Source organism: Mobula hypostoma, chromosome 7, assembly GCF_963921235.1.
Source record: "Mobula hypostoma chromosome 7, sMobHyp1.1, whole genome shotgun sequence".
Classification (NCBI taxonomy): Eukaryota; Metazoa; Chordata; class Chondrichthyes; order Myliobatiformes; family Myliobatidae; genus Mobula; species Mobula hypostoma.
The window spans coordinates 59,576,933-59,593,114 of NC_086103.1; the positions used below are offsets into that span (position 1 = coordinate 59,576,933).

Sequence of the window (16,182 nt, forward strand, 5' to 3'; positions counted from 1 at the left end):
ATTACCATAGAAAAATGCTGCCTTGAAAAAGATCTAAGGAAGAACCTTCAGGATGGAGTTAATTCAAGTCTTCAAGATGTTAAGTTACAGTATTGCTTATCATACCATTTTGATTGTTCAGAATTTTTAAACATTTTGAGAAACTGTCATGCAGTATGTCAAGATCTAAACATCTTTTTCTTTTATTTAGGCATCTTGCAAGATGACTTCAGCAGACTCTAATAATGGTGAATGTATGGTCGTGTTCAATAATTTGACTTCATGTGACATGAAGAACAATAAATATTCTCCCATTGTTTTAGAAGAGCAAGAAAAGGAACCATTAGATGTGAAGAAGTTTGCAGCAAAAAGGCTGAAGAAGTATTTCTCTTGCACCCCAGCAAAAACAAAAGACTTCTTTTTTGACTTATTTCCTGTAGTAAGATGGCTTCCAAAATATAAATGGAAGAAATGGATTCTGGGCGATATCATGTCTGGGCTGATTGTAGGTATCCTGCTGGTTCCTCAGTCAATAGCCTATTCATTGCTTGCTGGGCAGGAACCAGTATATGGGCTTTATACCTCGTTCTTTGCCTGCATCATTTACTTTCTGATGGGAACATCAAGGCACATCTCAGTTGGTATTTTTGGTGTGCTGTGCTTAATGATTGGCCAGGTAGTGGAACGGGAGCTGCAGATTGCTGGTTATGACCTCTTCAGTGACTCTAATAGCACCGATCTATTCAACCATTCAGTGAATATATGTGACAGAAGTTGTTTTGCCATTCGTATTGGCTCAACTTTGACCTTCATGGCTGGCGTGTACCAGGTAAGCTGATAATTAGGTTACCTTTTATGAACATTAAATAAATGATACGAAAATACAGTTCTGAACTTGAAGTTGCTCTGACACAACCAGGAAGTTAGACAAAAATGTATATTTTGTCCCAAAACAACATTGCGTTTTCCTTTCTCCCACAAATGCTGCCTGACCTGCTGCATTCCTCTAGCAATTTGTTTATTGCCCCAAATATGTTAATTAATTCCTTACTACAGGAGTATAGGTAAGGCTTACAAATAAATAGTGGATAGAGAGGGCGCTCATCATAAGAAAACTTCCAAACATCTGGGCAGGACAAGATAATATCAGGCAGTAGCAAAACGGATAATGATGGCCAGTGATGGTCAGGAAGGAACAGAACACAAAATATGAATTAACTTCCAACTGGTGATATGAACAGGGAATATATGTGAAAAGACACAATGAAAATAATTTTATCTGAATTTTGCCATCAGTTAGGTGAATTAATGACACAAATACACTCAAGTGGTGACTTTGTTAGGTACAGGAGTGGAATCTGGTGTGATCTTCTGCTGCTGTAGCCCATCCACTTCAAGGTTTGATGTTTTGTCCATTCAGAGATGCTCCTTTGCACATCACTCTTGTAACACATGGTTATTTGAGTTACTGCCACCTCCCTGTCAGATTGAACCAGTTTGGCCGTTCTTTTTTGTCTGCTCTCATTAACAAGGCACTTTTGCCCACAGAACTGCCACTCACTGGATTTTTTTTTCTGCATCATTACCTGTAAACTCTAGAGCAAAGGTTCCCAACCTGGGGTCCACAGACCCCTCGGTTAATGGTAAGACTCCATTGCATAAAAAAAGATCGGAACCCCTGCTCCAGAGAATGTTTTGTGTGAAAATCCCAGATCACCAGTTTCTGAGTTGCTCAAACCAGCCCATCTGGCACCAACAATCATTCCACGGTCTAAGTCACATTTCTTCCCCATTCCGATGTTTGGTCTGAACAACTGGACCTCTTCATCATGTCTGCATGCTTTGATGCACTGAGTTGCTGTCATATAATTGACTGATTAGATATTTGCATTAACGAGCAGGTGTACTTAATAAAGTGGTCACTGAGTGTGTCAGCAAAAGAGTACAAGCTTATAAACATTGCAGACATGTGGTTGCAAGGAGACCAAAGTAGGGATTTAAATATTCTAGGATAATTAGTCTTTTGAAAAGATAAAGGAAAAGCCTCATAGTCTTAATGATAAAGGCAGAACAGGAACAAAGATCATAGCTCAGAAAATTGGGAATTGAACTAGTTTGGGTTAGAATTATTTCAATTAAATAGAGCAAAGGGCATGAAACCTTCATGGATATTGACTACAGCCTCACAAAGTGTAGTGGCAGATTAAATGAAAAATTAGAGATACACTTAACAGGGTTAATACAGTAGTTACAGGATGTTTTATGCTACATATTGATTAGACAAATCATATTATTTTATATATGAGAAATCATAATAGCAGCAGAAGTATGGAAAACACTTTGCATACATTATTTGTTGGTGCCTTAGGTTAACATTTCTCTGGACCTTAAGTTGGGTGAAATTCTGACACTTGTATTAGAATGTTTCAACTGAGGATTCAAGTAGATCTTGGAGAATATGGAGGTGCAGAGCCCTTTAGGTATGCAACTGTAGGCTGGCTTGTCGGCCTTGCATCGTGTCTGGGATCACCACTTATTATTTCCCCACAACAATACCCATAAAAGGTAGGAAAAGGAAAATAGTTTCTTGTGGACCTAGAACATTGCACTGCAGTGGAATCTGGATGTTGGTACGGATTCCGTTTGCATAAATAAATCCTTACACAAGATTTGTCAGTTTAATAAAGTTACAAGGGTAAACTATTAAAATTGGAGTAAGAGTTAAGGCAGTAAAGAAATTTTCCCTTTTATATGACTTAAAAATGTCCACTAATGCTTGTAAAGCAAAGTAGTTTAAAAGTAAGTAATCTTACCTTTGCCTCCTAACCAGTGACCCAATAAACACCATTAAAGTCAATGAGTCTTGAAACTTGTGTGAATCTCTCCTGCCACAAGATCAAAGGTGCAGTTTTGCAATATAATGCTGAGAATCTCAGCAAGAGTATGATCCGCAACTGGTCTTCACGTGGAGCCTTGAGGCAGAACGATCCGACTAATTGTGCCCCAGGATGATCTGTTTGACTGTGCATAGCAGATCTATTCTGGCTCCCCTTTGTCTGTTCAAGTTAATAAGAAACAATCCTACACATTTAACTTACTTTTTTTTTCTCTCCAGTCCCTGAATCCCAAACAAATAAGAAATTACGTGGAACCTTTGTGTAGTTAATTCATCTTTCATGAATAATTAAGACTACCTGAGGTGGTGCATTACTTTAATGAGACCAAATACCAAGCCATTTTATGCAAGAGATGGCTCAGAAGATGCACATCCTCTCTGTCACCCATACCTTAATTATTTTTAAGCAATTAGGCATTTGCTTGCATTGCTTTATGCTGGTGTACTTTTTGCACTTGTTTAATGATTTTGGATTGTATTTGCTAATTTTAAAAGATCTGTATTCAGAAAAAAGTCTAAGAGTAAAATACTCAGCCCATTTAATTTTAATGTTCTGATGAAGATGCTACAAGAGGTTAAAGCTAGAGGTTATGATATACATTTATGCCCTATTTTCTAGGAAGTTACCTAATGTGAGTCAGCAGATAAACCGTTTTACAACACTGAGCACAGTTATGTCATGAGGGCAATTACAAACGGTTCATTGCTTTACCTGGCTCAATGCCAAATTCCATTGCATGGCATTCAATATCGTATAGATCAGTCTGTGAAATTATTCTTTGAAATTTTAAATCAACAATTTTTTAATCCTCTTTCATTTTTTATTAAAAGGTTTTTGTGTATGTTAAGTATAAAATGGGCAAGATATGGCAGTAGTGCTTTAATATGGTTTTTAGCTGGGTAGGGGAGAATGGGGTTAAATGGAGCATGGCAGTGAAAAATGACCATGGGCCTTGGTACCACAATCTCAGATTCCACACAATGATATATAGAGACATACAGCATGGAAACAGGCCCTTCAGCACACCAGGTCCTCAATGACCAGCAACCACCTACATGGCAGTTTGTCATACCCCTAGATTGACAACTCCTGATTGAGAATTCTGGAATCTGACAATGGAAACATTTATTTTAAGTCTGATATCACTATGAAAATGAAAACTAAAATTTGCCTGATCCAGGTAAAGGAAATGAGGTTCTTTAGCAGTCAAAGAGGGAGAATGAAGATCTCATCCAGTAACATTTGCTTATCAATGAAAATCATTATATAAAAATTGGCCTCTCAATTTTACTAAAATGTGATATTTGCTAACTTTTGGTAATATACACCAATTAGAGAACATTTTAAAAATATTTTATAGAAAGGTCTCTCTCCTAAATATTTTGAATCCAAACTTGTGCCTCTCTTAGTTGGTGCTAGATCCATCAATTACAGGAAACCATCTATTTTGCCATAAATTCAGTTGTATCCTAATGTGTTTTGAACTTCACTGCCAATGTCATCCTCGACTGAAATCAGGATGGTAGGTGGTGTAGAGAAAACAGATGCTCATAGACTTTACCTGGGATGAGCGGGGTGACTGAGATGGAGATAAAGGCTGTTGGTGGGAAGGGATTAGTGGAGGCCCAATTTAGACCAGGATGGGTAGGCAAACAATAAACTGAGATTTGTTAGGAGGTTAGTGTTTCTATTCGAGACTTTCAGTGATTAGGGATGCAGGCAATGGGGAGAAAATTAGTGCGTTATGAGTTCCTGTGGGTGGAAAAGGGTTATGGTCTAGGCCAATCTAGTAGTGGGGGAAGATTGAAGAGTAGTGAGGCTGATTACCTTGAGCTTGGTTGCAGACAAAGTATGTAATCTAAGTGTGGGATATACTTTGGAGGATCCATATCTACTACTATGTAACGGAGACCTCATTTACACAAGAGAATTGATGGTACTCTTATCTAAAACAACTGGGTCTAATGAATCAGTAGGACTCCAAGAAGAACATTGGAATATAAATGCTAGCATTTTCCTGTACACCACATCTCAACTGTCACCTGAAGTACCTGAAGGAATTTCCAGAGGTTATTTTGAAGCGGTTAATTGATAACATTTTGAACAATATTATTTGAAAGATATGATCAATAGTTTATCGATCACAGGGAATATAAATTGCAAACAGCATGTACTGGACTTTAATTTCGATTTGGCTGTTGACAGACTGCCAAGGCCATTTTTCTATTGATTCGGTCTTGTTAAGGAGCTGCATAGCATGAATGCATAGAGCAGTGATTTGAAAAGTCCTCTTCCTCAAATATTTTGCATTTGCTGGACCTCAATAATATTCACATCTTCAATATGTTGCCACTTTCCATAACTCTTTTCCCTTCTGCATTGTGAAGGGATAGTACCTTCCAGGACATGGTTCAAGCTTTTATCCTCAGGAATAATCATTTGATTTATGGCAGCTTCCCATGCAACAACAATCATTAGTTCCTCTTTTCATCATCCAAGATCTTTAACTCTTTCACTCCAAAACTGATTTACTAGTATCTCATCCACTGTTTGGATTCCTCTGTACCAGATAGACTATTTGGGGTGCTGCTTTGGAGCACACTTCCACTCAATCTGTATATGTACCTCAAAACTTCTTGAGGCCTGTCGTGTTAATGCTTAGCCTTTCCCATTCCAACTTCGTTGAACTTGGCCTCACCCACTACATCAAAGGCTATTTAAGATTAAGGGACAGCAATTCTGCTTCCAACACATGAGCCTACTGGACAAAATCATATAACGATGACTGAAGAGACAGTAGGTGATGAAATCAGTTGGGTGGGGAAAGGAGCTACTGTCATTTTGAGCAACACACATCAAAGTTGCTGGTGAACGCAGCAGGCCAGACAGCATCTGTAAGAAGAGGTGCAGTCGACATTTCAGGCCGAGACCCTTCGTCAGGACTAACTGAAGGAAGAGTGAATAAGGGATTTGAAAGTTGGAGGGGGAGGGGGAGATCCAAAATGATAGGAGAAGACAGGAGGGGGAGGGATAGAGCCAAGAGCTGGACAGGTGATAGGCAAAAGGGGATACGAGAGGATCATGGGACAGGAGGTCCGGGAAGAAAGACGGGGGCGGGGGGGGGACCCAGAGGATGGGCAAGAGGTATATTCAGAGGGACAGAGGGAGAAAAAGGAGAGTGAGAGAAAGAATGTGTGCATAAAAATGAATAACAGATGGGGTACGAGGGGGAGGTGGGGTACGAGGGGGAGGTGGGGCCTAGCGGAAGTTAGAGAAGTCAATGTTCATGCCATCAGGTTGGAGGCTACCCAGACGGAATATAAGGTGTTGTTCCTCCAACCTGAGTGTGGCTTCATCTTTACAGTAGAGGAGGCCGTGGATAGACATGTCAGAATGGGAATGGGATGTGGAATTAAAATTATAATATCACCTGTCCAGCTCTTGGCTCTATCCCTCCCCCTCCTGTCTTCTCCTATCATTTTGGATCTCCCCCTCCCCCTCCAACTTTCAAATCCCTTACTCACTCTTCCTTCAGTTAGTCCTGACGAAGGGTCTCGGCCTGAAACGTCGACTGCGCCTCTTCCTACAGATGCTGCCTGGCCTGCTGCGTTCACCAGCAACTTTGATGGGTGTTGCTTGAATTTCCAGCATCTGCAGAATTCCTGTTGTTTGCGTTTAAACTGTCATTTTGAGTTGGGATCCTCCATCAGATAATGAGCATATTTACATTTTCACTCTGGATTTCCAGCATTCTCTTCAGTTTGGTAACTTCAGATAATTTTTTGGCATTGATATCTGCCACTTTGTTTTTTTTTAATTTAACTGTCTTCACCCCTACCTTAGACTTTTGTTTACTCCCCCTCTCCCTACTTTCACTGCATCTTGAAATTGTGCATCACTTTCCAGTTGTTTTTAGTTAAAAGGCCATTGGCCTTGAAACATTAAATCTGTTACTTCCTCAACAAGAGCTGGCTGATTTTCTGCATTCTTCTTTTACTTTTCCATCACCCAAAAGCTTTGCTTTTATGTTATTAAAAGAATCAGTATGCTGGATGGAATTGAATGCTGCATGGGAAATAATGGGTGTTTACAGGTTTAGATACAGGTCGGATGCAGGTTTAGAAGATGACCTAATGATTTTCATGTTCTTGGAAAAACTAAGCACTAAGCAATATCCATTTGTCACAACAGGAAAAGCAGCAGATTTCATTAATTACTGGTGAAAGGTCCTTTTCTGAAAAATATGGATGTTTACTGCATGCTAAGCAGTATTTTCTCTCTTCACTTCATTTGCATTTTTTGATTTTTGTTGCCCTTTATCTGAAAAGCAAGTATTGCTTTTGGCACTTGACCAAATATTGAATGTAAAAAATTGATAGATTTCAGATTAGAATTGGAAGATGCAATGTTGCACATTAAAAGGATTTAAACATTAATCATGCAGAAGAAAGAGACCACACTTTTCCCTACCTCTGACTTTTGTGTTTTTTTTTAAACTATTTCCAGGTGGCCATGGGCATCTTGCAAGTCGGATTCATATCAGTGTATCTGTCTGATTCCTTGCTTAGTGGATTTGCCACCGGAGCCTCATTCACCATAATCACCTCACAAATTAAGTACCTCCTTGGGATCCGTATTCCTCGTGCCAATGCTCCTGGTGGCCTTGTGAAAACTTGGGTATCCATTTTTAAAAATATCCATGAGACTAATATTTGTGATCTTGTAACCAGCATATTGTGTCTTCTGGTTTTGGTGCCGATGAAGGAGATAAACGAATGCTATAAATCAAAGTTAAAAGCACCAATTCCAGGTGAACTTCTGGTAGTAGTTGTTGCTACCTTGATCTCGCATTATGGCCAATTGAATGCAAAGTTTAATTCTACTGTTGCTGGACACATACCCACTGGATTCATGGTTCCCAGCCCTCCAGACTGGAGTCTTGTACCTCGAGTTGCTATCGATGCCATTCCAATTGCTATCATTGGCTTTGCAATCACTGTTACTCTGTCAGAAATGTTTGCCAAGAAACATGGATACACTGTGAAAGCAAATCAAGAAATGTTTGCTATTGGTGCCTGTAATGTGATCCCTGCCTTCTTTCATTGCTTTACGTCAAGTGCAGCCCTGGCAAAATCTCTTGTTAAAGAGTCCACAGGTTGCAAGACACAATTATCAAGTGTAATCACTGCACTGGTACTTCTCCTTGTGCTACTTGTGATTGCTCCACTTTTCTACTCCCTTCAGAAATGTGTTTTGGCTGTCATAATCATTGTAAATCTAAGGGGTGCTTTAAGAAAATTTATTGACTTGCCTAAAATGTGGAAGGTGAGCAAGGTAGATACCATCGTGTGGTTTGTTACAATGCTAGCGACAGCCCTTATCAGCACAGAGTTGGGTCTGTTGTTTGGGGTTTGTTTCTCTGTGATTTGTGTAATTGCACGAACCCAGGTGCCAAGAGCCATTGTACTTGGAAATTTGAAGGGGACAGAAATATATGAAGACTTGAGGAAGTATAAGAATCTGCAAAATTTACCAGGTATCAAGATTTTTAGATTTGAAGCTCCACTATACTATGCAAACAAGGAATTTTTCAAGAGGTCCCTATATAAACAGACAGGAATTAATCCTACGTTGGTAATATTAGCCAGGAAAAAAGCTGTAAAGAAAACCAATCAGGAATTGGAACAACAACCGACAGCTAGGTCTGAGGTTACACTGCGACTGTCCTACCAGGAGTTTGATATCCATACTATTATCATTGATTGCTCAGTTATTCAATTCTTGGATACTGCAGGGATAGCTACAATAAAGGAGGTTTTTAAAGATTACAAGGAGATTGGAATCTTGGTTCTTCTCTCAAACTGTAATGCTTCTGTCATTGATAGTCTTTGCAATGTGGAGTGTTTTGATAAAGGTTACATCAATGGGTTGTTTTTTTACAGCATTCATGATGCTGTCAAGTTTGCTTCAAATGTACACCAGAAAAATGGTGACCATGAGGTAAACACTTTATGTTAATATTTACTTATGTTCCTTTGATTAAAATATAAGAAAACAGCACAATATTAATGGCTTGAGAAACAATCTGAAACTATTCTGTATTTTATCAGATAAGTTTTTGTAAATTCATAGAATGTTTTTATATGAGTATTTGTACTTTCTTAATCATGGATATCTTTTTTAAAAGTGGAATTAAAAATTGTGAAGATATATCAGCAATGTTACTGGGATTGTGTTCAAATTAACCATAATTTGGGTGTTATTGTCGGCTGATGAATGATACTCGTGACTTTTAAACACTTAATATCAAAAGTTTAGTATTTTTAGAAATATTTTCTTTGTAGGATATTGTTTCGAGTAGATTTTATAAAAGATGTTTCATCAAAAATGCTTCAGTAGATTTTACTGAACTGTCTTTTTGACCAGGTACAACTAGAGAACTTAATTTAGTATTTTGCCTGTTAAAATGCTGTCTTTTATTTGTGAATAGAAAAATTGGATTAATAATATTTGGGTTTTATTAAATCAGTAAATTCTGGATTGTAAATCTAAAATTAACCAAAATTTGCCAGTAATGAGCCACTTACGTTGCTGGTAATCTGCATGGTAAGCTTGAGCCTACTTTTTGCTTTTCCACAATTATCAACTTGTAACTAAGTGCCAATTGCTGTTCTCATGTTTAGACTTTCTCTGGCAGCTGGGTCTTGCTCAAGTAAAACCTTTGGGATGGGGATTTTACAAAAAAGATACCCCAAAAAATGTGCTAGAAAATGCCTTTGAACATATAGAAAGGACCTTGGCTTAGCTGACTGACAAACCACTTAAAACTAAGTTTATTTCTGAGTTATGCAGAAAATAACAAAAATAAACTACTAGACCACCTAACTTGCTTAATTCCCAAAAAGGTCCAGATATTATTTGTAAATCATCCCTCTCCCAAACTTGCTTAATGTGATCCTGAATTACTCTGACAGCATGATGATTTAGTAAAGTAGTCCTATCCATGAAATGCTTCTGATGTATTTTCATAGGCAACACAGCTCTGAAGCTAATGACATTTTACAGACTTCAAAATTATTTTTTTGTTTATAAAAAACAATTGTTATTTACAAATTAAAAATCAACCAAAGCTGTCAAACTACTGATAAAGCAACTGTAGTTTTAATTAAGTAACTGAGCTTATTATTCCCCATGGTCCTATACACTATTGCTTTAAATGAAGAGTCCAGCAAGGAAGTAGTCAGGAAATAGATGGCAAAGTTTTGCTCGTAAATTTGATTGTGTGTGTGTGTGTGTGTGTGCGTGTGTGTGTGCGCGCGTGCGCGCGCGCTTGCACACAAGGGCATTTCAATTTACTAGTAGTTGCACTAAGATATGCTGGCAGGTTATTGCAATAGTAGTGGTATTTGCCAAAAGTATTAAGTTGTATTTTTTTTCTCCAAGGGAAACTTAAATTTAAATATGGTGGCACAACTTCATTTATATCTATCATTAGAAAGTGTTTTCCCTTAATACAAACCAATATTTCCCTCAAGTTTAAATCAAAAATATCTGTTTACTCAGTCCAATTATTTTAGTTTCTAATATCTAGATACATTGGTCTAATGACTGACTTATAAATTACCAACCAATAGTGTAGAAAATTGCTGATTAATCACTACATTCTTACTTTTGGATTTCCTGTAATTTCCTTTGTTGATTTTATTAAGATGACAACAATCCAGCTTCAGAATTAGCTATACCTCTAACTAAGGTGTCCTGGTACAGTGGCAAAACCGGCAGTCTGCTCCTGAGAAACACTGTCTCATTCTGCCCTGCAGAGCTGATGTACAGTTAGAATGACAATAAAGTTTTTTGAATCTTGAATCCTGACCATATGGATATTTGCCCAGGTAAGACGTCTCACAAAAAGCAGGATAAATCAAATCTAGCTAACCAATACATTTTTGTTTCATTAGTTTTCCTATCATGTCCGTTGGGTTTGTGTTTTAAAAATGTATTCTGTTGATTTTAAAGAAAATATATACAGACCTACCTAACAATGGTAAATTGTAGTTTAGTTCTCAACTGCAGAAGGTTTTGCACTATGCAGCTTGCATTGTAGTTTTATACTGAAGGAATATGAAGCTACTGACAAGTGTATTTTAAGTTTTATTGGAAAGTAATATGAATATTGCAGTATATTTGACTTGAAAGTAGGCATGACAACAAAAGTACTTATTTAGATTCATTGTTCTGATAATTCATCTATGTGGATTCAACATGATGGCATACACTCCTAGAAACTTTGTAAGGAGGTGCACAAATTGTTGGAATGTACGTACATGGACACAGTAGAAGATTCAAGATTCAAAAAACTTTATTGTCATTCTAACCATACATCAGCTCTGCAGGGCAGAATGAGACAGCATTTCCCAGGAGCAGTGCAATCATAACATAACAAACGCAACACTAAATAATAAATATAACAATAAATAGTAAAACACAACAGCCACATGTCAGTTAAAATCAAGTTATAAGTGTCCAGTGCAAGTTAAAAGTGTCCAAAGCAGAATCAGGTGGAGCAGCTATTTAGCAGTCTGACTGCCTGTGGGAGGAAGCTGTTTAGTAGCCTTGTGGTTTTAGTTTTGATGCTCCTGTAACATTTGCCTGATGGCAGAAGAACAAACAGTTAATCAAGAGGGTGTGAGGGGTCTTTAATGATGTACCATGTCTTCTGGAGGCATCGACTCTGAAAGAGGTCTTGGACAGAAGGTAGGGAGATCCCAATAACCTTCTCTGCTCCCCTAACCACCCTCTGCAAGGCTTTTTTGTCGACAGCACTGCAGCTGGAGTACCAGGTTGTGATGCAAAAGGTCAGCACACTCTCAACCACGCCTCTGTAGAATGTAGTTAAGATGTTAGTGGGGAGTGATGCTTGTATAAGCTCCCTCAGAAAGTGCAATCTCTGCTGGGCCCATTTCACAATCCCAGTGGTGTTCCTGGACCAGGTGAGATTGTCCGAGATCTGCACCCCAAGGAACTTGATGTTTTCCACTCTCTCCACTGTGAAGCCGCTGAAAATTATGTTGTACTGCCAATTATGAAAATAAGATCATTATCCAAGAGAATTTAAAGAGTACAGTAATGAAATATACTTTGATAAAATTTTCAACAGTTGAAAATATTATTACTTAATGGAAGTGTCTTTGGAATTGTTCTGTTTATGTGTAAATGCACAAAGAGAAACATGAAAATTTATGTAAGCAATTAAGAGTAAATGCCAAATTTTAAAGTACTGACAAATTGAAAGTATTTGTTGGTACTTTCAGAATGCCTATCCATACGTATTAACTATAGAAGAAAACTTCACAAATTAAAGCAAAGCAGAAAACGTTACTACTTCTTCAGCCTTAATCGGTCTATTGTAACTATTTCTTTTGAAGGGAAGATCTAAACAATTGAAATTATGTAAGACCATAAGACGATATATTGTGATGATGAAATTTTAATTATGCAACATGATATTTTTATATTGGCAAACAGGTTGGTGCAATTACAAAAAGGTTTATAACCATTTTAACAAATTTACCATTCAGCTCCAGGATACAAATTCTGGTTTCAACTTTCCATGTTACAGCTCCGGTGTACTTTATGAAAACTTACAGTTTCAAACTTATAAAATTCTGCTGCACCTTTTTGTAAGTTAGCAAATTATATATTTCAGAAGAGGCCATTTGGCCTATCATAACAGCAGCAATATGTGGGTGGTGGGAGTGTGGTACCCCTCTTAATCCTTTTCAGTGCTATATCTGTAGCCCTCTGTAGTTCATGATGCTTCATGTACACATCCAATGACTTTTCAAATATGGTGAATTATACTGCCTTTACCACCTATATTTAGGCAGCAGTTTCCTGACCCTTATCACTATCTGAGTGAAGTTAAGTTTTTTATCGTCTTACTTATTAATGCTTCTACCAATTGCATTAAATTTATAGCTCAAAGTTTCTAAACTGCCTGCAGGGTAAACTCTATTTGGTCACTTCATAATTTTATACACTTTAACAGCTTTCCCTAGTCTGACATTCCAGAGAAAATGGGATTGGCCTGAGAACCTTTCCGAGTAGAATAAATCATTTGTGCACCCTCTCTGTGCAGTCACATTTTTCCTATAATGTTGACACAATTGTATATAGTGCGCAAGCTTGTGTCCAACTAGTGGGCTTACTCTAATACAGGGTTTGTTAAAATTTGTAACTATATCACATGCTCCCTATACAGATTAACTTTATGATTCCCAAAAAGGTCATTTTCCTTACTGAAAGCCCTTTGTGTTTGCCCAATCAATCTGCTTTCAGTCATTGACAAAGTAATGGAAGGTGTCAACAGAGCTGCTGAACAGGGCAACTCACCATTAACTTTATCAAAGTTGCTGGTGAACGCAGCAGGCCAGGCAGCATCTCTAGGAAGAGGTATAGTCGACGTTTCAGGCCGAGACCCTTCGTCAGGGTCTGATGAAGGGTCTCGGCCTGAAACGTCGACTGTACCTCTTCATAGAGATGCTGCCTGGCCTGCTGCGTTCACCAGTAACTTTGATAAAGTGTGTTGCTTGAATTTCCAGCATCTGCAGAATTCCCCTTGTCGCCATTAGCTTACTCACCAGTGTCCCATTTGGGTCCTGAGAGCTCATTCTCCATACAAATATGGCTGAAAGAGTTTAATGCCAGAGGTACAGCGAGTGTAACTGCCCTTGACAGCAAAGCAACTTTGACCAAATGTAGAGTTAAGGAACTCCTGGTAAAACCAAAATTAATTTCTCTTAAAAGAAAAACAGGATAGTTGTTAAAATCACATCCCCAGGATATACCTACAGGAGACCCTCAGGCATTGTCTTAAGAGTAAGAAAAGCTACTTCCCCTCCTTCATTACTGGCCTTCCTGCCATTATAAGGCCAGAAGTAGAGACATTTACTGATACTTGAGCAGTGTTCAATTCCTTGGCAATTTAAACAAAACCAAGACAATGTACAGGCATGAATTGAAAAGGGACTACATCTATTATTAGCCCTTGCTCTTGTGCTTGCTTCAGTCTAGCTATGAAAGTGCTATGAAGTACACTTCAGGAGCTCTGCATTGTCAACATCTTTTGATGATAATATTCCATTTGTATTACAGTAACTGAAGTTATCCCACAAATTTGCACTTCTATATCCTCACACTGTGTTTGGTGCAGTTTAGTGCTTTTTCAGTGGCAACATGGCTCTTTTTGACCTTTGCAGGACTATTCAATGAAGGCTAACGTTATCACTCTTTCTCACAGCTGTAATTGTGGCACTAATCTTTTTTTAAACCAGATCTCTCATCTCCTTATTTCACCTGAGAACCTGTAATCAAGAATATGTAATCGATATTCCTGTCCCACTTTTTAAAAAAACCCACTAGCAAATCTACCTGAGAAGATAATGGTCCCAACACTATTGATGTAGAAACCCTCTTCCCACCCCCATCCTCCTCATCATCTCTCACCACTCATTTGCATATCCTATCCGATAAATGGTGCTTGATGTTATCCAGAGATAGTTACCTCTTTAAGGTGCTGTTTATTTGTCTATTTACTTAGCCTGCAGGACAGAACCTTTTCTCTAGATCTGCTGTTCATACTGATAAGGACTGTCTACTCACCCTCCCTTAAAAATGTTCTGCGGCCTTATGATATCGTTGACCTTGGTACCAGTGATGAAACATAGAAAATAGGTGCAGGAGTAGGCCATTCGGCCCTTCGAGCCTGCACCGCCATTTATTATGATCATGGCTGATCCTCCAACTCAGAACCCCGCCCCAGCCTTCCCTCCATACCCACTGACCCCCGTAGCCACAAGGGCCATATCTAAATCCCTCTTAAATATAGCCAATGAACTGGCCTCAACTGTTTCCTGTGGCAGAGAATTCCACAGATTCACCACTCTGTGTGAAGAAGTTTTTCCTAATCTCGGTCCTAAAAGGCTTCCCCTCTATCCTCAAACTGTGGCCCCTCGTTCTGGACTTCCCCAACATCGGGAACAATCTTCCTGCATCTACACTGTCCAATCCCTTTAGGATCTTATACGTTTCAATCAGATCCCCCCCTCAATCTTCTAAATTCCAACGAGTACAAGCCCAGTTCATCCAGTCTTTCTTCATATGAAAGTCCTGCCATCCCAGGAATCAATCTGGTGAACCTTCTTTGTACTCCCTCTAAGGCAAGGATGTCTTTCCTCAGATTAGGGGACCAAAACTGCACACAATACTCCAGGTGTGGTCTCACCAACTGCAGTAGTACCTCCCTGCTCCTGTACTCGAATCCTCTCGCTATAAATGCCAGCATACCATTCGCCTTTTTCACCGCCTGCTGTACCTGCATGCCCACTTTCAATGACTGGTGTATAATGACACCCAGGTCTCGTTGCACCTCCCCTTTTCCTAATCGGCCACCATTCAGATAATAATCTGTTTTCCTATTTTTGCCACCAAAGTGGATAACTTCACATTTATCCACATTAAATTGCATCTGCCATGAATTTGCCCACTCACCCAACCTATCCAAGTCACCCTGCATCCTCTTTGCATCCTCCTCACAGCTAACACTGCCACCCAGCTTCGTGTCATCCGCAAACTTGGAGATGCTGCATTTAATTCCCTCATCCAAGTCATTAATATATATTGTAAACAACTGGGGTCCCAGCACTGAGCCTTGCGGTACCCCACTAGTCACCGCCTGCCATTCTGAAAAGGTCCCGTTTATTCCCACTCTTTGCTTCCTGTCTGCTAACCAATTCTCCACCCACACCAATACCTTACCCCCAATACCGTGTGCTTTAAGTTTGCACACTAATCTCCTGTGTGGGACCTTGTCAAAAGCCTTTTGAAAATCCAAATATACCACATCCACTGGTTCTCCCCATCCACTCTACTAGTTACATCTTCAAAAAATTCTATGAGATTCGTCAGACATGATTTTCCTTTCACAAATCCATGCTGACTTTGTCCGATCATTTCACCGCTTTCCAAATGTGCTGTTATCACATCCTTGATAACTGACTCCAGCAGTTTCCCCACCACCGACGTTAGGCTAACCGGTCTATAATTCCCCGGTTTCTCTCTCCCTCCTTTTTTAAAAAGTGGAGTTGCATTAGCCACCCTCCAATCCTCAGGAACTAGTCCAGAATCTAACGAGTTTTAAAAAATTATCACTAATGCATCCACTATTTCTTGGGCTACTTCCTTAAGCACTCTAGGATGCAGACCATCTGCCACCTGTGAGCACAGAAACACTATATTCTATGTGAAC

General features: G+C 39.0%; 1 protein-coding gene across 4 annotated transcripts in view; it reads left to right on the forward strand.

The window, feature by feature from the left end:
• The window catches only part of slc26a2 (solute carrier family 26 member 2), a 32,478-nt gene extending 19,174 nt beyond the window's left edge, over positions 1-13,304 (forward strand). For all 4 annotated transcript variants that reach the window (XM_063053498.1, XM_063053501.1, XM_063053502.1 and 1 more), the window contains exons 2-3: positions 191-808; positions 7,383-13,304. In XM_063053498.1, coding sequence (XP_062909568.1) covers positions 203-808; positions 7,383-8,894 — 2,118 coding nt within the window. In that variant the 5' untranslated portion in view covers positions 191-202 and the 3' untranslated portion in view covers positions 8,895-13,304. The remainder of the gene's footprint in view (positions 1-190; positions 809-7,382) is intronic.
• The last annotated feature ends 2,878 nt before the right edge of the window (positions 13,305-16,182 follow it).